This window comes from Corvus kubaryi, unplaced genomic scaffold, assembly GCF_017639235.1.
Source record: "Corvus kubaryi isolate FWS band 111438036 unplaced genomic scaffold, C.kubaryi_AGA036_p1.0 133, whole genome shotgun sequence".
Classification (NCBI taxonomy): Eukaryota; Metazoa; Chordata; class Aves; order Passeriformes; family Corvidae; genus Corvus; species Corvus kubaryi.
Window position 1 is genome coordinate 3,871,664 of NW_024580667.1, and position 23,672 is coordinate 3,895,335.

A 23,672-nucleotide genomic window follows, 5' to 3' on the forward strand; every position below is an offset into this window, starting at 1 on the left:
CAGCGCCCGCGCCTGGACTCCCCCCGCCCTTCCCCCTCCCACTATTATCCTCCCTCCCGGCGCTCCCGCCCGCCCGGGAACGCGCGCCCCGCTCCCGCCCGGCGAGGGAGCGACCCGGCGCTGCCGCCCGCCCCGATCCCCTCCATGGCTCCCGCGCCGCCCCGCTGAGCCGGAGCCGCCCGCCGGGAGCCGCGGCTGAGCGCGGGAGGGAGGGGGCGGGAGGGGGGTGGGAGGCGGGGGCGCGGGGGGTGCGACACGCGCGGGGAGCGGCGGCGGCCGTGGCAGGAGGCGGAGGAGGAGCGGCAGGAGCGGGGAGTCCCGGCGCGGCCGCGGGAGCCCCGGGCGGGCGGGCGGCGCTGGGAGCGGCCGGGATTTACCGTGGTGGCGGTGGGCGCTGAGCGGCGGGGGAGCCGGGCGTCCCCGGGGCCGCCGCCTCTCGGGCTGAGCCCCCCCGCCCGGACCATGGCCGACGACGACGTGCTGTTCGAGGACGTGTACGAGCTCTGCGAGGTGATCGGCAAGTGAGTGCGGCGGGGAGCGGGCAGGGCAGGGCTGGGCGGGGGGAGCGCTGCCCCGCGCCCCCCGCCCGCACCGGGCACCGGGATGCTCCGCCCGGGACCCACCTGAGTCGCCGCCGCCGGCGGGTCCGTGCGGGGTCCGGGTCCCCCCCGTGGCCGGTGCCCACCGTCCTCGTCACACGGGAGGCGGAAGGGGGAGAAGTGACCCCGTGTTTCCTCAGCCACCATGATTAACCACCTCGCCATCGCTCAGCCTGGCTGCAGCAAGCGGCAACCACTTCCCACCCCTTTTCTTCTCCTCCCCCCGATATCCCATTCCTGGCACACCCATCAAGGATTGCCTATTGGGGAAGGGAAAGGGAAGACAGCTCTCCGTAGATCCACCTATTCACTGGGTGTCTGCATATTTGTGCGCCAGGTGTTGGGTTTTCCTCTTCTTTGCTGCATAATAACCAGCTTGGTAGTGGCGCTCGGGTAGTGCTCGGTTTTCGTCCAGATCCATCACTCTCGTTCGTGTGGAAATGGAGATGTACAAGGCAGGAGGAGTGCTTGGCCTTTTGAGTCTTATTATGCAACTGCTGTTAAACCGATGCTCGAGGCTTGTATGAAACCTGGGAGTTGAGGCAGTGGCTGGCGTTCCCCAGCTGCTGTTTCGGGTTACCGCTGTTGGATGAAAATGACAATTCGAGTCACCAAGAAAATGCAGAGACTCCCCCAGATCAGATGGTGATAAAGAATTAAACCTGAACTCCATTCTCCCCTGCCCCCGTATTTCTGTGGCTGTTCAGTTTCGAAATCCTTTCTTTATTTCTTCATCGTCTTTCATGTATTTTCTGTAGTTGTGTCTATGTTGCAAAAAGGACACGAAAGATACAGTGAGACTGGGACTGCCTAATTTTCTGTATGTGTCTGATTCCGAAGCTGAGATTGATCTGCAAGCCTTAGTAGTGACATTGTTCAGTGTGCTCGGAGTTTTTTCTTCATGACAATGGATTTTATGAGGATAATTGACCGTGTTTTGATTATAAACAAGGAATTTTTCCTGCATGTGTCCTCTTGCCCGCTCTCCACCCGTATGCTTTTCAGTGTATATGGAGTGTTGTCTGCTTTCAAAGCTAGGGCTAAAAATATTCTAGAATTAATCTTTTCTCAGGATTATACTGAAATGCTGGTCTTGGACCTAGCAGGTGGCTTTGTTGTCAGCAGAAGTTTCAGCACTCAGTTCTGTCGTTTCACAAGACACTACCACCTTGCTCCTAACTCAGCTTTTAAAAATATTAAGCTCCAAGGGCCTTGTTTGTCACGCTAAATGGTATATGACTGTTTTAACTTGATGCTGGTGAGGAGCTTCTGTAGGAGCTAAACTCTTGTTATTAAAGGTGTTTTGAAGACAATTTCTGGCACACTCCTTTCACAAGTGGTTTTATGCTAACCACTGCAGTTCACACTCGGTTTTATTCCTGCCCAGTTGCCGTTAGAAGGAAGGTGCAGTTCTTATGCATGACTGCACACCCTTTCGGAGGACGGATGATTCACAGGGGGCCAGATGTTTGCACATCTCCAGTGACTTTTTGTTTTGTGGCTGGAGAATTTTGAAGGGAGAGCACAAAACCGGTGGATTAGGTGTTAGCTGCAGAAGTTCCATGTGAGATTTAGGTAGTAGAGAGTGTTGTGATGTAACTAGATCTAACAGATAAATACTGAATCACAGTAGCATGATAATGCCAAGAGCACTGTAGCAAAAACAGGGTGTATCACTGAAAATAGCAGCAGTGGTGGTGTGAAGGGCTGATAACTGGTTGTGATTACTCAGGCTTTTCCGCACAGACATCAAGTCAATCCTCTAAAAAACCCCAAACATTTAAAATAAATACACAACTTTCATGTACAATTTATGTATTCCTGTTTCTTTGCAATGCTACACAGGTAAATTCCAGGGGACCAGAGGTGCAGCATCTTTATTTAGCTTACAGATTTTGGGTACCACCTTGCCTGTCTGTAAGAAACTTGAGGAAAGCCGCTGTAAATCTGCTTTGAATTGCTACGTATGTGTCTGACCAAACATCTTTCAGTGAAACATGCACTAACTGTCTGCATGTTCCTGGGATTTGTTATTGATTGATACAGTGATTTAGTTCTTGCAAATAGCACATCTGGCTCTGATTTGCATTTTGGACACATGAAATACTAAAATGTGTAATTTATCTTTCCTAAGTAGGTAGTTACTGCTGTCACTTAGGGTCGTAAAAGGTATTTTCACAAAGGGTGTGGGAAAGAGATCTTTGCCTGTAAAGTATCTTGAGTGTTTAGTCAAAGTTCCCATACAATGTACTAGAGAAAGCAGAAGATACTTTCTTGGCTGACAGTAGACAGTCCAATTTGTGGAGGCATATTCTGATCTTTAGGATAAGCTTTAAACACTTCTAAATACAATAAACTGATAAGACTGACTTCGAGTAAATGCAGCAATAATAGCTTTTGGTGAGGAACAATTACAGGGCAGTAGTATATGACTGAATTGATGGGAATGACAATGATAAACTCTTTATGTGACATTTAGTGTGTTTAAGTCCTGCAAGCATGCATTTTTCATTTTTAAGGGGCGTGGGTGCAAGGAAAGGCCACGAGGGATAGAGAGAAATTCTAGTTCATGTTTTCATTAGAAAAAAAGTTAGGGAAATCTTATTTTGCATATATTTCCAGTATACCTTTCCATTGCTGAAAGCTATATGAAAATACAAATTGGAATAACAATCCCAATTGAACTTTTTAAAGGGGCATTTATGACACTAACATTAGTCGTTTATTTTTACTTAGCCAGACATGTTATGTTTGAGATTACTGTCTTGTCTTCAACTTGGCTGACACAAACATACTTCAGCAAGAAGTAAATTGGGGATTTCTTTATTAGCCTTCAAAATGTGTTATTAACATATCTCAAGATAAGTGATAGTGATGAAAAATACAGGTGTGCCATTTTTTTTCAAATTTTCTTCCAGGTACCTTTGAAGAGATTCTCCCTGTGTATTGGTTGAGAAGCACACAATCTAAAATCTTTAAGCCTGTTACTATGTGGATCAGACCATGTGTTTGATTGACAGCTCACAGATAGTAGTGCTAAGTGTACTTGTTTATTTTTTATTAGAATTTTCATTCAAAATGCTTTGAGTAGTTCATGAAACATAGTAGGTGTAAAATTGAAACATCTTGGCTATTCATCTGAGGTGCAGACTGTTCTGAGTTTATCATAGGAGCTCCACATACACATAGGAGGAGTTTTCTTTTATGCCAAAGAGGGAATGGTTGTCTTTAGTTGGTGTTGCATCTAGAAGAGTGAGGTAAGGTTTTTATGATAAGGGCCTTATTCTGCAAGGGCTTTATTTTAAATTACCTGGTTTTACATTTCTGTACCTCTTAAGGTCCGTATCAGTTTATGTTAGCATTAGAGGAGAACCATAAAGATTGTCTGACCTTTCTGACAGTAGGACTGGAGGTTGCTTAAAAATTTCTTCAAGTGTTTAAGTTGTAAATACAATGAGATAAAGATGATAGACATTTATTTGTGTTTAAAAGGGCTCTGGTCACAACGGAAGTCATTAGTCCTGGGGCGCATTAGGAAGAGTGTTGCTGGCAGGTGGAGGGAGGTGATCCTGCCCCTCTTCTCAGCCCTGGTGAGGATCACCTGGAGTGCTATGTCCAGTTTGGGGCTCCTCAGGACAGTAAAGACATGGAGCTCCTGGATTGGGTCCAGCAGAGAGTGACAAAGATGATGAAGGGACTGGAGCATCTCTCAGGAAAAGCTGAGGGATCTGGGGCTGTTCGGCCTCGAGAAGAAGCAGCTGAGAGGGGACCTCATCCCTGTCTGTCAGTGTCTGCAGGGAGGGGGCAGAGGATGGACCAGGCTCTGCTCTCTGGTGCCCAGCAATGGCACAAGAGGAGTAAGCAGAAACTGATGGCCAGGAAGTTCCACCTGGACATGAGGAAGAATTTCTTCACTGTGCAGTGACCGAGCACTGGAACTGATTGTCCAAAGAAGCTGTGGAGTCTCTCTCACTGGAGATATTCCAGAGCCATATGGACACAATCCTGTGCCATGTGCTCTGGGATGGCCCTGCTTGAGCAGGGAGGTGGGAGCAGATGACCCACTGATGTCCCTTCCAGCCTTCTCCATTCTGTGATACTAATAGTCACTAAAATAGTACATTTTTGTAATTTTTTTCTTCCATTTGTGGGCCATAAGTACCATCATTGTTTGTGTAGTAGTGCAGTTGTTTGCATTTCCAGTACCAAAGTGTAACATGATGTTTGGTGCTAATGCTGTCAGAGCTTTCAGGACGTTCTCTGCAATATGGCTTAAGGCTAATCGTCTTCTGCACTGCATGCATGAGGATTTTAGTTTGTTTTCATCCCTCTTTCCTCTGTGATGGGATGAATCTCTCTGCTTGGGTCCTTCCATCTAGTAGAGAGTAGTTAAAGTGCAAGAGCCAGCAGGCATTGCTCCCTTCTCCTTTGTCCCTCCAGACTGTCAACGCTGCTGGAGCACCACAGATGTAAGCTGAGGATGCAAAGTTGTGGGAAAGGGAATTTTTAATTTTTTTTTTTTTTCATTGAGATATGAAGGCTTCTAGCCCACTGAAGTCAGACAAGAGGTGGTGGTTGCAATTCCATCCTAAGCTGTTACCTGGAGTTGGAGGTGCCTTAGATTTATGCCTCAGTCTGGGAGTGTTCAGGAAAGGGAGGACAGAGCTCATGGATTCCTTGTCCAAGAAATACTTAAAACTTCTAATAATTGCAATTATTGTGGTAACAAAACTATGTAGATGTATTTTGATGGTTTCAGTGGTATTGTTTTTCATTGTTGCCTCCATTTTCACTCACAGGAATTAGAATGCTGTTGACTTTCAAACATACTTTTTCTCTAGTACACTGTTGAGATTTTGCATTTCCTGTGAAACCGATGCAAATAACTGATGGGTATAATTAATGACAAATCAAATGAAAATGTGAAACAACTGTGGTACATATTCCCTGTTTGTAAAGGGGGGAGGGGGAAGGGATATGGCAACTGATTTGTCTAGCTTAGCTTTTGACTTTTTTAGTGCCTTTTGAAACTCTCTGCTAATAAAACATTCTTGTCTGTTGTCTCTGTTACAGTGTGTAAGAGTAACAGTTTATAATAAATATTTGATTTAAGCATGAGGTCATAATGTGCATTGCTTCAGGAGAATAGTGGTTGATCATTTGTAGTGTGTAATTGCTAGAGTATATCCTTAGCTAAGTTATTCCGCTATGGATTTCAGCTGTAGTAGTGACCTGTTTCTGCTTAAGAGGCTCTGCCTGCTTAAGAGAAGCAGCTCAACACAGAGTAGAATGAATAAACCTGGTTTCGGAGTACAACATTTCAATCACTACTCTCTTTGTACGGCTTCTTCTAGTATTGTTTTGATAAGCAGCAGCACTCTTCTGTACATCCTTCTTCAGGAAGAATTCCTGCATGGAGAAGGGTTGCTGATTATTGGAATGAACTGCCCGCAGGGGTGGAGGAGTCACCATCCCTGGAGCTGTTCATGAAATGACTGGATGTGGCACTCAGTGCCATCCATGGTTGAGTTGACCAGGGTGGTGATCCGTCAGAGGTTGGAGTCAATGGTCCCAGGGTTTTTTTTCCAATGTTAATGATTCTGTGATTCTTATGATGTGAATAAGACAGCGGTAGTGATTGGGAAGTTGAGGCTTGCTAAAGAGGGGAGTTTGGAGGAACTTGATCTAGGAAAATACAAGCTGAGAAAGATTGTGCAAGGACTTTGCAAATATGTTTATGTGTTTAAACACCCAAGAGAAGGGAGCCTTGAAGATGAGCAAATCTGAGCAGAGTAGTCCTGTGTAATTTCAGGCTGAAAGTTTGAAGATTTTTTTCTTTTAGACCAGGTTACTACTGGGATTCTGGATCAGATGTCTGGGAGAAGTGGGATAAAAAAAGTGACCTTGTCTTGAAGATTTGCTAAGTTAGGAGTTTGATCTTTTTATCAAAATAGTATGAAGCTTCGTTACCTTCAAAAAAATGGGGGCTAGGCTTCAGGACCCAAGTGATTCCTGATAATAATTTCAATTCTAACATAATGCTTGAGATAAAATACTTTAGGATAAAGAAATATTAGGGAAAGAAGAGAGACACATTTTATGTCAACAGCCACTCACCTACTTAGCCCTCTGTCTGATGCACTGCACTTTTTTATAATCTTTTATACAGATGTCACTACTATGAATGGTAATCAAGCATTATTAACCTCAATATGATGTTTCCAAAGATCACTTCTCAGAAACTTGTAGTCATATTATATGTGTCATCTAAAGAATGATGACTCCAGAAATGAGTGGTTGTTATAAGTAGGTATTTTGTGCCTAACTGTAGAGTTGATAAAAATAACTCTCATGAATGAAGTACTTTTTTTTTTTTTAATATGCAGCATGACCAGAACTATCATCTCTACCTGTTAAAAAAATTATACTTACTTCTCAAGATAGTGTACTAATCAGCTATTACTACCAAAAGAACCCCAAGAAACTTTTTTCTTTGCCTACATCAGATACCTTGGTAAGGCATCCAAAGCATGGGAAGAAAGCACCTTGACTTCAGCATAGCTGTAAACTGAACTGTATTTTAGTGTGCCAGGTTAGTACCTTCTCTTCATAAACTTCTGCTATATTCAGAGAGAGTTACAGTGTTCCTTGGGAGGCGTCTGTTGGTGCAAGGAATGCTGCCCTTGTTGGAAACAGCAGAGCACAGCAAACTGTTGCATTTCAGTTACCTTTGTGATAGTGGGTGTTTAAGCCCCCTCTTACCAGTGTCTTTTTTCTGGAGGTGAAATAAGGTTCAGATCAGTTTTGGAGCTTGGCCATAAAAGACCTTTACACTGTAATAAGGGTTTATTTTTTCGGTTCAGTTTGTGTGAGAAGCAAAGCCATCTTTTAGAGATACTACTAAAAAACTGTTACAGAATAAATTTAGCACTAAAAGGACTGAGGACTGTTGCCTAATGTATTCTCACAGGACAGAACTGAATGGGTAACAAGTGCCTTGCTCTTTTACTTTCCTGCCTTTTTTTCTAGAATAGGATAAGAAGGGGTAGACAGAAAGTTAGTCTATACCTTCTGTCTTTTGTTGCAGTGTTTGAGGTGAACTGGGACTGTGTTTTCCTTCCAGGCTTAGGATTTGTCAGAATTCTTGTGTTGTCAGTATTTTGCCAATTTCTGTATTGAGTTAACTTTTTCAGAAGTCAATCGTTAGAACATGTCTTCAGCACCTGAAGACATTTATAGTTCTTACAAACTTACGAAGTTCGTTATTGGTTTAAGAAATTCTGAGTATTTGCCTTCCACCAGGGATTCTAAGTAACATTTGGTTGAATAGATTTTCACTTGGCTCCTTCACCTGTTTCTTTGGCTACCCAATGGCAGATGTAACTGCTTGCAGCTACTATGATTTCATTTTTAACTAACGTCTCCATTTTCTTTTCTGCACAATGTGGACATAAGCAGTTACTCCTAGCGTTTAATATTGACTAAATTTCCTGGGATATGTGAACTAAGAAAGCTGTACAAAACTTGCCTCTGAACAATTTTTTTTTAGACATAATGGCTGGGGTATGAGTCCTGTACAGACATTTACAGTGGTTCAAAATGTATTCTGTTCAGTTGTTTGGAAGCACTTCAGGGTAAGTTGCAAAACTAGTTTTATCTTATCAAAGTGTCAGTTCTCAGCTGCAGCTGAGATTGAGAAACCCTTAGAATTTCAAAGTGTGCCTTTCCTAGGGAACACATTATTCTTGGGTAACTTCGTGACTTCTTTTAAATTCAGTTACCAGAGTTTGGAGTGTAGCTGACTTTTTGAAATTTTTGATCCAAGGATCTCTGGGAGTAAGGAAGGAAGTCTTAACTGTAGAGAGATTGAGCCTTCTCAGGTACGATGGTCTTTAGGATATTCAGAACTTCATTAAGTCTTTCCTAGGTGTCTTGTAATGTGGGTCTGTAAAGTAGAAATAACACTATCACAAACAAACAAAGAACTAAGAACTAAAGAACTTAGTATTTCTCCTGAAAGAAAGTTCAACTTGTCCCGACCATCTGACCAGAACTTAGGCATGTTCCTCTATCTGCTTTTTTCTCCCAGTTTCATTCTGGGGAGAGGGTCTACGAGTGAAACCTTTGGCTGTGTCCTTGATGTTCGAGCTTAGAGAAGCCAGCCAAAGGAGTGTGTTAGTGCTTTACTTCCACCCTGCTCCAGGAAAATCCTAATAATCCAAGTGGAGTTGTCAGCTGCCCACTTTTCTCCTTATTTTTTTGGCTCCAGATGTTGTTCCTGATACTGAACAGAGGGGAACAGTTCTGAACTGTGGGAAAGCACTAATTTACACTCAGTTAGAGGGGTTGATACACCTGTAAATGGAAGGGATAGTGAAGAAGCAAGTGAGGTAATCTTATCTCCCTTCTTCAAACCACTCCTTCTGGTTAGGAGGAGATGATAGAGAAGGTGGGGGTGAGGGTAGCCTGTGAAGATTACATAAAATTTAGGGAATTTTATATTACAGTGATAGGATCTTTTCTACATCAATACTGATCCGAAGTAGTAACTTTTCCTAGAAAGGAGCAGATCTTTGTGGAACTCTTTATGTTTGCTAGGGTTGAACTTGAGTGCAGGTCAAGCAGATAGGTTCAATTTGGATGGGTTTAGAGAAGAGTTCTGTCTGCTCAGCACTGGTCTGGCTGCATGCAGAGCAGGAACCAGGGCAGGAATTGAGGTGAAATCCTGCACCTTTGTCATCCTGCAGCCTCTCTAAGTATATCATGATTCCTGAAGGAGAGCTGTGTCAAGTTGTAGCTGTGCTGGAGGTTGTGTAAACATGGCAGTAGTAGCCTTTCTTGTCTTTGTGCCCTCTGCGAGGAGTGTGTGAGGGCAGCTTGGTGACAGGAGCTGAATTAAGTTTGCTGCTGCTGGAAGAAGGAGATCTTGCTCTCTTTATGTGCTCCCATGCCACGAGTGATCCACCCTTCCCCTGTACCAACTTCAGTATGCATCTGATCTGTATGAGCCAGGTGCACTACAAAAATATGCACTTTGTTGGATGGTTATTCTGCTGTTTTCACTGGCTTGACCAGACCTACAGTGCAGTCAGGGCTTGCTCAAGGTAGAAGACTCAGGGACGGAGAGAGATAAAGTGTGCAGGGACCCCTCCCCTCTTCTTACCTTTGGCAACAGTGAATTACTAAGACCATATCGTAAAATGCTTTGTTAGGGGTTTTTTTTAAGCATGTTTGGCTTTTTTTGTATAATCAGGAAGTTAGCTTCTAAACCCCTTTCTGCAATGATCCAGACAATGGTAAGGAAAGGGGAAGAAAAAAGGCAAACAGATTACTTTTTTTGAGGGGGGGAAAAAAAAGGTTCCAAATTAACATGCCATTATTAAGACATGCACACAAAAAAAATCTGTTGTTTTATGGTCTTAAATTGTTTCTTCCTTCTTCCTATACACATAGACATTCCCTGTAATTAAAACCAAGCACTAACTTTACATAAGGACCTCACCTCATTCAGGATTTTAATTGGTGAGACAGCCAATTAAAATTAGGAAGGCAACTAAGTCTGGGATTTTTCCTTTTCTAATACTAGAATTAATTCTTTGAAGTGTATTAGCTTCTGACCTGGTTCGATGTTCTTCAGATGTGCATGTGCCTTGTTGGGTCGTTCAGGACTTAAAATGTTCACAGTTGGATGTATTCTGAACAGCAAGCATGCTTGATGTTTGTGAGTAATTCTAATCTTTATAGAAACCAAATCTGTTACTTCTGGTTCTGGTGTGATTGTGTGCAAAAGCTCTGATAGCATATTTAAGAATGTTCAAGAAATTCAAAAGCAAAGTTTTCCTGAGCCACCTATTTTCAGATTTTGTTTTGCTCTAAAGTTAAATGTAAAATGTATTGTATTGATCAAGAACTTGTTTCAGTTAAAAGATCTGCCTTTTTTTCTATTTGTTTTGTTGGGGTTTTCGGTTTGGGTTTTTGTTTTGGGTCTTTTTAGGAAAAGTTCTGTTAGTGCATCTAGATAGAGTTTAGATGGAAAAATACCAACTCCCATTTACAGAAAACACTGTTTTCCTTTCTACAGCCCCTCTCTAAACCCATCCTAATTCAAAAGTAACCTCTTTCTTAGTCTGTTTCTGCAAACATCTTAATTTCAGACCTTCAGCACTACACACATGAAAGGAACAAAAGGGGCTTTCAAAACTGAAGGTCAGACAGAACTGTTTTGCTCAGTTAGAGCTATTAGATTAAGATTATTTTTCTTACTCTTTCCTTTCTAGAAAAAGTGGTTATCTGTTGGCTGAGTTTCTCGGATATTCAGCCCTTAAGGTTCAATTATCTTTAAAAGCATAAAGTAAACAGGGGGCTTAAAATATCAGAAGTTCTTTCCCTAATCTTAGATCTCAAGTGTGTCAATTTTTTTTATCAGCTGCAGGCACTTGTAATTGTAAAGTATTCAAAACTTCATAGCTGCCATTGAGATACACTTTGAGGATACTTTCTCAACTCTTGCAGATGAATCTTCTTACTTGGATTCTTAGTTTCTGACTTGTTTGAAGTTTTCAAAAGTTCCTGTTGTCTGTTTGCTGTGTTGATTAAGGATGTTTTCAAATAGATTGCTGACTGTAGGGTTGTTTTGTGTTGTGTGTATGAAATACTTAAAATTTGCTCAGAACAGGGACTGGGAATTGGTTTGGTATTTTTTGCTTCGTGAATATGATCATCACGGATGCTTTGTTTCCCTTCTTAGTGGATGTGATGACTGTTAAATGATTCCGTAAAACAGCAGCTGGGAATGTTAAGAATACCTTTGTTTCCCGTATCTTCTGGCCTGGTGAGTATTTCTGCAAGCACTGTGTGTTAGGGAAGGATTTTAATATGAGTGTCCTGATTTTTGGGGAGGATTCTTCCAAGCACTGATGAGTAGCAGCTGCCACTGCACTGGCATGGACTGACAGGTTCTGAGAGCACGTCCCAGGTAGCAGCAAGGCAAAATCCACAGCAGAACTGCTGGTTTGGGTATTCTCCATGCTGGTGAGTTACAATGTCTCTTGAGACAGTGCTTTTCAGCGTCCAGGATCCTTTAGGTGTTGTGTCAAACAGCAAACTCAGAACTGTAGAATTTTAGATTATTCGCAGGGATGCAGTTAAGCAGAAAGGTGAGGTCACTTTGTGAAACTTCTGTGATTCTTTCCGAGTGTTTGTTGTTTTTCAGAATGGGACTTAGTTTCTCATATTGCTAATGTATTTTTCAAAAATTTAAAGTGTTCCAGAAAACTAACAGTGGGAAATTCTCTTCCCAAAACCCAGCCTATGTCCAGCTTCTCAGTATTTGTTACAGTTGCAAAGACAAGGAAAAGTATAAAATAATACCTTCCTGAAATGTGGTTTCAGCTATATGGCTGGACATTTAGAAATCAGCAGTAACTTGTGAGAATATTGATGCATGTTAGATTTTAAACATGCATATTGTGCTGAAAGCTGCTTTAAAATTCGTTTTCTCATGTGTGCTAAAAATTGATCTGTGAAGTTTTTGCATTTAAAAATAGAGCCTTACAGTTGTTTGTAGTTGTTCTTACTGATAGCTTTGCTTTTTTCTGTCACTGTTTGAAAAAGGAAAAAAAAAAACCCAGACTTGGAATGTTTACCGTTTGGACAAAGCTGTAAGAATTATTCGGAACTTTCCTTTTCATTTAACTTTTCCTCTTACACCCCGATGCTAGCTTGAGACTTTGCTGCCATCTCTAGTTTCTTGATGAAATTTATCTTGAGCTGCTATTTGGTCCTACATTTTCATCTGTATTCTTAAAAAGACAAATTCTGGCTGGATTTCATGACTGCTGTTAGAAGACTTTGTTTTGTAAAGCTTATATCAGTGAAGAAAATAGCTGTCTCCTGTGTTTATTTCCCTTAGAACACATTAGGGAGTTTTTCTAAGGAGAAATACCCTGTATTCTTCTTTGTTTCCTCTTCAGATGCAGCTGTAGTCAATAAGCAAACTTCCTGCCTTTTTTTGCTCTCATATTGGCTGTTAAAAAATTTTAAGTCACACATCTCTTTCTGTATTTACTGTGATAAAGACAGTATGTTCTGGTGGTTGGTTATGGAATATAGAACAGTTTGGGCTTTTGCTGGTCTCTTCAGTACCAGCATTTTACTTCCAGTTTGAGTGTCAATGCACCTGAATGGTTTTTAAATGTTTCTCTACTGGTTTTCATTCTTCTAGCATTTCTTTTGCAATGTGACACTCCTTGGTAGCACTGTCAGATCTTCATTCTGGATTTTTTTTTCCCCTCTTTGCCCCACATTTCTGTTCCTATCAGTATTTGTATATGTTGTTTCACACGGTGTATTCTGGCTTACACTGAGATCTCCTTTAGTTTTCTTCAGACTCACTGGGCTCCCAGCAGACTGTAGGATGGCTGTCAGTCAGAATTTTGCTCCCATGGAAGCTGGCTTGCTGCAAAATCAAACTACAATTTCAGTTTCTGAAACCTGAGCTAACGAAAGGTTTCTCCTGAGTTACAAAAACCTTTGAAAAAGTGTCATCACTGTAATTTTATCTTTGAATCTGCAGCCAGCTGAGACTGTAGTGTTGAGACCTGTGTTTGTTTTCTGTAGAGGGAGTGGTACAGGGTAACCTGTTCTGTTACTGTCTCCTCAAAGTCCCGATAACAGTTCAGATAGTTAATAAATGAATTTTTGTTGTTTATTTGTTTGGGTTGGGGTTTTTTGCCCATAGCAGCTGTAAAAGCTATTATGTAGAGGAAAGTGCTTTTATTTTCACAGGTTGACTTTGCCTCTGCAGCCTGGAAAAAGTAAAGTTGTGTGGCTTCACTTCTTCTGTCTAGAGTTCAAGGAAGAGAGGTGGCTCTCTGTAGTTGAATTTTGTTCCTGTGAGCATGTGTGGAAGAAGGAAGTTTATCTAATCTTTTCTCACTGGGGGAAATAAGATCTTGGCCTACTTGTTTTAGCAGCCATGCTTCTCTACCCAGTCAGTTTCTGGGAAAAGAAGGGTTTTTCAGCAACAACACTTAGAAAACAAAGTGTTTTATACCTAATAAGTATGAACCTGCTCCGCTCTTTCCTGTATATTTTAACTACCATATGCTTTTTATATTTTGCACATTTTTCTACTTTGTCTCATCTCTGTGATATTGTGGGGAATAGGGGGTGGTCCTCAAAGAATGATTAAAAAAATGCTGCTTTTTTTTTTCCTTGCTACTTTCTTTAGGCTGATGCTGTCTTACAGGATAACTCTTGAAATCTCAGGAAAACTTGCATACCTACCGCTAACCTACCTAAGTTAAAAGACTTCCAGAAATACAAATCTCCAAGAGAAAGGAAAAAGTTGTATCTCCAAAGTGTGAAGCAAAGTCTTGTGCAGGAGTTCATGTTTTGTGGAAAATGTTACACCAGGAAACTCGTTTGAAGGGGTGTGTGATCCTGCCCTGTTAGTATGTCAGAGATGATATCAACACTGTATGTTGGGTTGGGTTTTTTTAATTCTTTTTAAATTTATCCACATGTAAATGGACTGGCAAAATTCTTCAATTTTTTTCATCCGTTCTTCTTCACTTCTAGTAAAAATAATAATAAATACGGTTTTCCATCCTATCAGCTTAAATGCTATTTGGAAATGTGTTGTTTATAAAGCTTCAGAAAATACCCTGTTCTTTAATGATGTGCACAAATCTTTTAATCAGCATTCCTTGGAGTGGCTCAAATGCACAGAGGTGTGCTAAGTCCAAAATCACATTTGACTAAGCGCCAGTTAAGTGTTATACTTGTTTAGAGTTAAGACCCTGCAAAATGTACAAAACCTCAATATTTTTGTCTGCTTTAATGGATGGGAGTTGAGTTGTTCTAGTCAGTATTAGGAGCAAATTGTTGATCCTGGCCCAGTTACTGTGTGCAGTAGGAGTGAGAAAGTGGATGGTGTGGATCTGATGTGAAAGTATCCTCTGTTTTTCTTGGTTGTTGTTGTGTACCCCAAGTAGTTTCAGATGTTTTCACAATCCTCCCTAGTCTTGTTTCTCAGCAGGGCTATTTTTATGTTACTCCTCTTTTTTAGCAGGTAGGTTGGGAAGGGCCATTGCTCAGTGTTAGGGAGCTAGTAATCAGCAAGGTAAATATGCTGGTATGGTTTGGAATGATCCAGTGTCCAGAATTCTCAGTGTATTTATGAACGTTTGGTGCTATTCAGAGTAGACTGAAAAAAGTTACGTTCAGCTTCTCAGTATTATGTATTGCTAATTGAGTTGCTATTTAAAATTGATTTGCATATGCTCTTTTACCAGTTAAAATGGGTTCTTAATTTAAGTTCTTGAGAAAATCTGTCTAGTAGTAGAAGATTCTAACTATAGTCAGATAGTTCTCATAAAAAACCAGTATATTTAAATTATAGTCCATGTTTGTTTACATAAACAGTTGATAATGTTTGTGTGAAAATCTTAAAACTTTCCATAGGCAATTCTGTAAAATGGGAATTATCTCCTTGTGAGGAAGTTGACAGCAAATACTAGAAAATACTCACAATACTGCAGATCAAATTTGTCTTGTAGAGAAAGGAATTTCTGTACAAGTGTTCATTTTCAAAGCTTTTTATGTAATAAAATGTATATAATGAAGTTCTAAATACACCCCAAAAAATCTTATCAAGCAGTGTTCCTTGAGATGTGTTCCTCCTTCTCTTTGTCATTTTTGTTCATGTTCTTGCTGTTTTAGGGCCTAAACTAGACTGAGAAAAAAATTAGGATGAAAAGGTGGATCTTTCTCCCCTTACCCCTTTCATAAGTTTCCCACTTGTTCTTGTTCATTCTCTTCAGGGATTTTGGCCAGTTTTCCAACAGCAGTGCAATTACTCTTAAAACTCTAATCTTTACCTGGTTAGGAATTGGGGAGCAATGAAAGCCATGAAAACAGTTAAACCAGGAAACAGGTTTATCGGGAAAGAAGATTACATGTCTGTATCTTTGGAAGAAAAGCACAGATTATACATTTTTTTTTTACCTCCCAGACAAGTATTTTCTGCTTCTCAGTGGATTGATTACATGTGATTGTCACGTGCTGGAAAACATCAGTGGGAGAAGGGGCCTTTCAGTGATGCTGCCTTAGTGGTACTTGGAATCTAGTTTGTCACAGAGGGGTATCACATAGTAGACACAGTTTTCTATCCCTTGAGTGTCATGTGTAGAAATCAATTTGTTAAGAACCAGACCAGCACCTTTCTTGAATGATCAAAAAATACCCAAACATATAGAGGAGGACCAGGAGGTCATTACCAGTTTTGAATATACGTATTTTTTTTAAAGTTCTTTTAGTTTGGCGTAGTATTCCTCCAGCGCTTGTATTTGAAGTCACATTCGGACTAAACCCTTGATAATAAAGCAACTGTTTTAAAGGTTTGTTTGGGGCAGATACCTGCAGAAAGGACAACGTTGTGAAGATGGGATTTTCTAGCCATATGAAGGGAGTCCTTTCTCCTTAAGAGATAAAATAAGCCAACAGTTGGAAATAATCTATCTTGTAAGTGTGGCTCAACCCAAATGCTGCTACGCTGGATATACAATTGAACTGTGACATCCATGAACTATCGAAAATATTTCTAGATACCTTATAGCACTCTTTTCATGGATTGTTTTCATTCTGGTTTTGGCCATATGATCTTGTTTTGACTATAGCAGTTGGTGTTGAGTAAGATTTCCATAATAAATTGGGGGTGGGAATTTCTTTTTATTCGGAGAGAACAGATCTGAGGTATACAGGAGATTGGGTTTATTTTGCATTCCAAGTCTGCACCCAGAGAGAAGGGAAGAAGCAATATGTGAATCTCAGGAGGTGTGCAGCATTGCTTTAGTCTTTTCAGTTGCACTTTAACCTAAGAATGAGGAAGGGGGCTTTGATTATTCAGTGGGTAGTATGTGCCTGCCTTGAGAATCAGGAATGGGATCTCCATTAGTAGGGGTACTTAAGGTGGCAATTCTAGACCTGTTCAGCTGCTTCTCACTTGAATGTGAGAGAAAAAGCAGATAATTGTGACCATCATTCTTCCTGGTTCCTTCTGACATGTCCCTGGGTCTTCAGGCAGAATAAATCAGACTTGTTTTTTTTGCAAGGTTAGGGTAGAATTGAAATGAATGCTTGAACAAACTGATTAAAGAAAATCTTGCTTAGCTGCTGCAAGTCCTTCTTTTAATTAGTACATTAAATTCTGAAATATGGCCTAAACTTACCCAATAGGGTTTTATAATAAGCTGAGAACTGTCTGTGGGGACAAAAAGAAGCAGACAACACTTGAGCATACAAGTGTTAAAAACCCTTTGTTTTCTCACTAAGAATCACTGTATTATAATATTTTATGGAAAAGGTATGAAAAAGCAGTCATTGGTACAGACAATGCATTGGAAAAATAATAATTCTAAGAGTTCTCTCAGCAGCTTTTAAATATGTGACTGATTCATTATTTATGTGTGTTTGGTAAGGGAAGGACTTAAAGTTTTAGGGCTTCGGCAACAATCTGTGAAAAATCTATGTATTTTGTTTAAAACTAAATCCTAGTTTAAAATAAATGTATAACTTCTTAGTGTTACGCCTTTTCTTTTTTTTTTTTTCTGTTATTCCTGAAGGGGAGGGAGCAGGAATCACTGAGATCCTGGCCAAGTGGACTTTGGAAGCTTGTTTTTTAATTGGAGCATGGTCCAGCTTGGTTCTCCTGATGCTGCGGGGTGAGAAAGAAGGGGAACAGAAGTTGGAATAGGAAGCTGCTGAGGAAAAGATTCCTACAGAGGGTGAATGTGGGAGGAAGAGAGAGGAAAAAAGGTGGCTAAAGTAGATTTCATAGGAAGGAATAAGGGACAGAGTTTGAAATCACCAGAGGAGATCTGGTGATTGCCAGCCTGCAAGGATAGACAAAGTGGGTTGAGGAAGGGAAAAGCAGCAGCAAGTAGAAATTAATTTGCTGGTTAATAACAGAATATTTGTAAAGGTGAGAGGAAAAACATCCCAGCTGAGCTAAAGGCTGTGGAAAAGATGCAGCCGGTGCCAGAGAAGGGAGAAGAGGAATGGAAGCAAGATGAGAATCATGAAAGGCAGGATTAGATTAGTGAGGTGATAATCAAACATTAGGGAGACCATTTTGGCAAAGCAGAGTATGCAGAATGGTGCAAAGGCTGATGCATGAGTAGGGATGGAATGTTTGACAAGGTTATTGCCATCAAGTCTTCAGTATTCAGTGCCTTTTAAGTTGTATGTTTTTTAATTGCAGTGATTTATTTCTTTGTTTGTATGTCATTTAGCCAGAAGAGCAAACAGAGTAGAGGTTCTTAGTATGTTAAAATAAGGTATGAACAAAAATGTTGACTTCAGAAACTGTACTGAGCTGAATCACAGGGGTAATTGTGTGGTAATAGTTGCTTGTTGTCAGCCATCTCAAGTTATATTTTCCCTGTTTCTTAATCATATTTTAACTGATTAAATTATTCCTCCTAAATCTTCAGTCTTGCTCTTCCCTTGTCTCCAGTGCTTGTGGCACAGCTCCCTTCATTTTAAATGAACTGGGTTAATTTAAATGTTTCAAATATTCCATGTTGTTAGCCTAGCTCGTTCAGACTAAAGCAGGTTAGGGAACAATTGCAGGAATCCCAAGATGAGGGATGGAAGCGCGTTCATCTCCAGTTGAGGAAACAGCACTTGCTTATAGCTGTGTTTGACAGCTCTCTGCCAGCTTGGATTAGCTGATCCTGTTTACCTGCATTGTACTGCAGCTGTCTTGTGAATACGTAGAATTTCTCAATTTAGCAAAAGTCATTTGGGCCTTTCTGTTTTAATACAAACTTGCTAACATTATATGGAAACATTATTGGCATAACTGACCTTGAAGACATTCACTGGACAAAATTTGGCAGCTCATGCTCAGTTGACAGACTTATTTTTAGACAGTGCAGAAAGTATAGAATTTGGTACCTCTGTACAGACTTCTCTTAAAATCTTGCTGTAAGAGCAGACCTTTTCTTTATTTGTTTTGGGGGGTTTTTTTGTGGGTTGTTTTGGTTTGGGGGAGTTTTGTTCAGGTTTTTTTTATTTTTGGGGGGTTTGTTGTTGTTTTGGTTTTCTGGGGGGTTTTTTGGTGTTTTGGGGTGGGGTTTTGTGTGATGGTTTTTGGTTGTTTTTTTTTTTAGTCTCCTAAAGTTGAATGATCAATGTATTCTGTATTAATATCAAAATTCTGAGTCCTGTGGATTTCATTTATTTGCGTACTGGTGCTTCTTTTGTCTTTCTTCTGAAATAAGTTTCTCTACTTTTTGAAGTTCTTAATATTTTGTTCTTTGTTAACATTTCCACATGATGCGTGTAAGTCATTGGTTTTAAAAAAAAAAGGAAATAATCCTGCTAGTATTGCAAACTTAAAAATTATCCAGAACGACTTAGTAAGTGTGACTTTTTAAAATTAGCAAGTGTGACACTTTCTGCATTTCCTGTGATGTGCTGTGTGAATACTGTAACCAGACTGGCTTTTTAAATCTACTGTCTAGACTTGAATGAGTTGCATAGGAATCAGCATAGGACTGTTAAACTGGCAGTGATTTCCTGTATCCTGTCCTCACAGCGTTCCTGAGTAAGGGTGGGATTGTACAAGGTCACCAACAGATAGAATTCACCTTCAGCTCCTTTTGATATGGTACAAAGAGGGCCTGATTAATGTTCTTGGAAAGATGTTGCCATGTAGAAATACTTACTTTACAAACATAAACCTGAAAATTACCTTCTGAAGCACTCACTGCTTTTCTGTAAAAGAACCTTCTGTATAGACATAATTAAAAATAGCCCTTGCTCAGATAGTATTTTTGTATAGCGGCTTAGCAGAAATCAGGCATTGTAATTTTACATTTCCTTCTTAGAAATGTGCAAGATACTGTGATACCATTCAGCTTTCCATGTCTCCATAGAATTGTGTGATGCTCTTAATCTGTCACTGACAAAGAAGATTCCAGTGTATGGATGTAGACAGAAGATGGGGTTTTGTGTCAATCAGACAGTTATTTATATTCAGTCAACAATAGAAAATGATGCTCTGTCCCTCCTCCCCGTGGATTTTTTCTGTCTTTTATGCTGCTGGAGAGAAGCAGGTTGTTGTCACCTCTGCCTCAGACTAGTAAGACTGGAGATGCTTAATGTATTATATAGTATGAATGCAGTACAAACTCTCTTGCTGCTGGCCTCTTTCAGTTTCTGAAGATTTATGGGTGGGAAAAAGAAGAATATCCCTGTAAGCCTTTGTTGCTGTTGCATTTTTCTCTCCTGTATAGTGACCCCTCATTCCAGAGGCAGTAGAGTGGATAAATAAGATTTGTGCTGCATTGTTCCTTGGGCAAAACAAACAAAAAAGCTTGAGGATTCAGATAAGTGAATGAAGTTTTGGAAATGAATGAGTTATGCCGTGCACGATCACTATATGTGTGCTGTTGGACCAAAGCAAAGAGCTTGACTGTATCTTCCTGATAACCTCTTAGTTGCTGGGAAGACTAGTGCCAGCTAGTCCTTTACACTTCCTCTTCTCTAGGCTACACAAGCTCATTTTCCTCAGCTTGCCCTCATGGAACAAATGTTTGAAATTTAATCAGATGCTTGATTTGTCGGTTGTTTTCAAGGATCTTTGGTCCCTACTTGCAGCTGGCACTTTTTTTTTCCCTATGAAAATAACCCAACATGGTAGATGAAGAGAAAGCAAAGGATATTGTCTCTCTAGACTTTAGAAGGGCCTTTGAAAATGTGTGCCGTAAGATTCTCAGAGAAAATAAAGGAATAGGGGCTGGTTGAGCACACAGTGAGGAGGATTGAAGAGGGTGCTTATCCGTGTCACACAGTCCAGTTGGAGGCCAGAAACCATCATTGTACACCGGGGGTCAGTACTGGGTCCAGTCCTCTTCAACATGCTCATCAATGGTCTGGATTATGGGACAGTCTGTACCCTCGGCAGGTTTGCTGATGACACCAAACCGGGAGGAGTGGCTTGTACACCAGAGGGTCGTGGTGCAGCCCAGGGAGTCCCTGACAAGCTGGGACAATGGGCTGGCTAGCAGGAGCCTCGTGCAATTCCACAAGGATAGGTGTGGAAAGTGCTGCACGTGGGGAGGAAGAACCCCGTGAACCAGAAAGGCTGCCTGGCTGGAGGGGGTGTCTGCAGGACAGGCCTGTGCTGGGGGCACCAAGGTGAACATGAGCCAGCCGCGAGCCCTTGTGGTAAAAAAGGAACAGTGGTATCCTGGGCTGCCTTAGGAGAGGTGTTACCAGCAGGTTGAGAGCAGCAGTGGGCACAAACTGAAACACAGGACTGACTGAACATGAGGAAACATTGGGGTTTTTACTGTGAGGATGACTGAGCACTGTCACAGGTTGGTCAGAGGAGTTGCTGAGTCTCCATCTCTGGAGGTGGTTCAAAGCAGGTGGTTCTTGGCAGCTCACTGTATGTGCCCCTGCTTGATCAGGAGGGGTGGATCAGATGACCTCCAGAGTTTCCCTCCAACCTCAACCATTCTCTTACTCTGTGCATATGATTCAGAGAAACTCTCTCATGGTTTTTTCTAAGCTCTGGGACAAGTTTTCTCAGCAGGAGGCTGAAGCATTGAGTTTTTAATTTGGTGCAACCAAGGTTTGCATGTGGCAGCTGCTTTTGGTGTTTCTGAGGTGGAATGGCCTCTGATACTATATTCAATATCTTGCAGTTTATAAAATCAGTGGGAATGGGATGCACAGTTCTACATGCTCAAGTTTGCTGAGATAGAAATATGTTGAAAATCTGACTGTAATACACCTTTAAGTTTGTAATCTTAAGTTGGATCTTTCATCTAGTACTAAAAGCTATTAGACAGCATTTCAGACCTCTCATCCTTCTAAATCTGAGGGCCATACACAACTCCCAAAACATTTGGAAACATTTTTTGTGATGTCTCAATTCCTAATTGCTGCCTCATTCACTGTGTGTATATGGCAATGCTTTCTCCCACAGTGTGATCTATTGTGTTTAACTCTGTAAAGCTGGTAACAACTGAAATAAATCATTCTTTAAAAGGGTGCAAGACAGTAAAGCTACAGCTAACAAGGATCCTAATGTTCTCCTCCTTTTGAACACCACATTCCAGCTAACATTTCTTGTAGAAGCTGTGAGCGTGGACAAGGTTTGAATGGAGTTATGTGCTAGTAAACCAAAGTTTTAGTGACTTCTCAGCCGTCTCTAATTTTGTGTTGTAAAGAGAAGCAAAAAATGGAGTGTTTTTCAAAGCTTGTCTTTCACTGCATCCATCACAGAAACATGAATGAAACGTGCATGTTCATCTTGGTTTTTCCATGTGGAATTCTTTTGAGAAGGGAGATAACAGCAGTAGGTAAAACACCTGGGTACAAGGTAGCTTTTCCACTTAAATCTCTGCTAAATTTGACTAGGTCGTTGGACCATCATTGCTAAACCAGAAGTAAATGATCTTCTGCACAGGAGTGGAAAAAGATGAGCTTAACCTAAAACCATTATTTAATTTTGACTAATTGTGGAGTTGATTTCCCCTTTCCTCCCCTTCAAATGATAGTGAAATTTAAACTGAAATGTTAAACCAGGGGGATGTTGTACTGAGATACACTTTACATTGAAAGTCAGGTGTAATAAAAGGGTTGTCATTAATTGTTTTATTTCCTGTAACAAAATGTGCCCAGCTGCTTGCAGTTCATAGTTTGTTCTGCTTGTTCTTTTCTTTCTTCTTTTTCCTTTTTTTTTTCCAGCCTTAATTGTGAATCAGGAATTTGTATTTCCTGAGAGGAAGTTGTTTCTTAAGACTGATTTACACTAATGCGGCCATGAATGATTCTTAGAGCTTTGTTTGCCTTCCTGGCATGCACTTCAAGTACCTTATTTTTCACTCCATTACATAAAATGAGTTCAGATTATTTTTCTCTCTTTTTAAAAATCTTTCCATCACATTCTTCTTTTTCTGAGTTGCATCTTTCTACCTCCAATAACATCTGTGCAGCAGTAATGTTTACTCCTGTTTTAGCCACGTGGGTCTGTGATTTTAAGCCTCTCTCCTGTTACTGAGACCTAGTGCCAAAGACCAAAATTAGCTTATTTAAATCCAGTTACAAAAAGGTATTAGTTCTTGAATTTGTCTTGCTGATTTAGTATGCATCTATAGGCTTTTACTTGAAGGTGATGTAATGGAAGGCTTGTTTGCTGTGATTGTTCGGTTTGTTGGAGTTCATGAGGTCCTTTAATGCAGCAATACTCTGCAGTTACTAAAAGTGTGAAAGGCTTTCAAGGGTAGTGTTGGTAACCAAGTTAACAGGGTGTTGCTTAAGCTTTAAAATGTTGGGAAGAAACTAAAGCTTATGCAGTTATTTTTAAGTTATTGCATCTTAAATAAACAAATCTTCAGATAACTGTTAAATAGGCTAATAAGACTTATCTGGCCTTCACCATGTTCATGCTATAAATAGATCTAAAGCCAGCCCTTGGCAGCAGGCTCCTTAACAGGCTTGTGAGTGCATTACAGCCTGAGCTGTGTATCTGAGAGACTCACCTGGTGAGTAAGCTCACTTTTTAAATGGACCTTTTTTCAGTGGTGAAAGTAAATAAGAAAAGAAGTAAAAATTTGTAGTCACGGAAAAAGAGGGAAGGGGGATGGATCCATCTAGTGATTTCAGCTCTTAACATCTTCAAGGGTTAGCAGCATGTCTCAGTTATTAGTTGAATAAATTAATTGTTAAATATCCTGGGAGTGTTCTGCTCTTCTCTGAGTATACCATGCTTCACCTATCACAGTTGATATAATTTATAATTTCCTCAGTGATTAAAAAAGACGTAAGTAAAAATTGATATGTAAAAGAGCATAAAGGATCACCTGCTCCAAACTTGCAGCTCTGGAAGAGTAAATGTAAAATACCTTTTCCATAGTTAAATTATACTTGAACTTGCCTGGTAATTGGGAAAAATGTCCTCAAAATTTGCTATACAAGAATGGGAGACCAGAGATGACCTGAACTGTTTATATACATAATTAAAACTTTTAGAGAAATGTTAAGGTCATGGGG

General features: G+C 40.7%; 1 protein-coding gene and 1 long non-coding RNA gene across 16 annotated transcripts in view; one reads left to right on the top strand and one right to left on the bottom strand.

The window, feature by feature from the left end:
- LOC121667787 overlaps window positions 1-1,136 on the bottom strand; it is a 60,196-nt gene extending 59,060 nt beyond the window's left edge. Inside the window, exon 1 of the long non-coding RNA XR_006017152.1 lies at window positions 624-1,136. This is a non-coding gene — a long non-coding RNA (uncharacterized LOC121667787). The remainder of the gene's footprint in view (window positions 1-623) is intronic.
- CASK (calcium/calmodulin dependent serine protein kinase) overlaps window positions 307-23,672 on the top strand; it is a 188,004-nt gene continuing 164,638 nt past the window's right edge. For 8 of the 15 annotated variants that reach the window (XM_042034680.1, XM_042034698.1, XM_042034713.1 and 5 more), the window contains exon 1: window positions 308-521. In XM_042034680.1, coding sequence (XP_041890614.1) covers window positions 463-521 — 59 coding nt within the window. In that variant the 5' untranslated portion in view covers window positions 308-462. Of the gene's footprint in view, window positions 522-23,672 lie in introns of all 15 variants that reach the window. The other 7 variants (XM_042034653.1, XM_042034663.1, XM_042034689.1 and 4 more) reach the window with 2 other exon arrangements.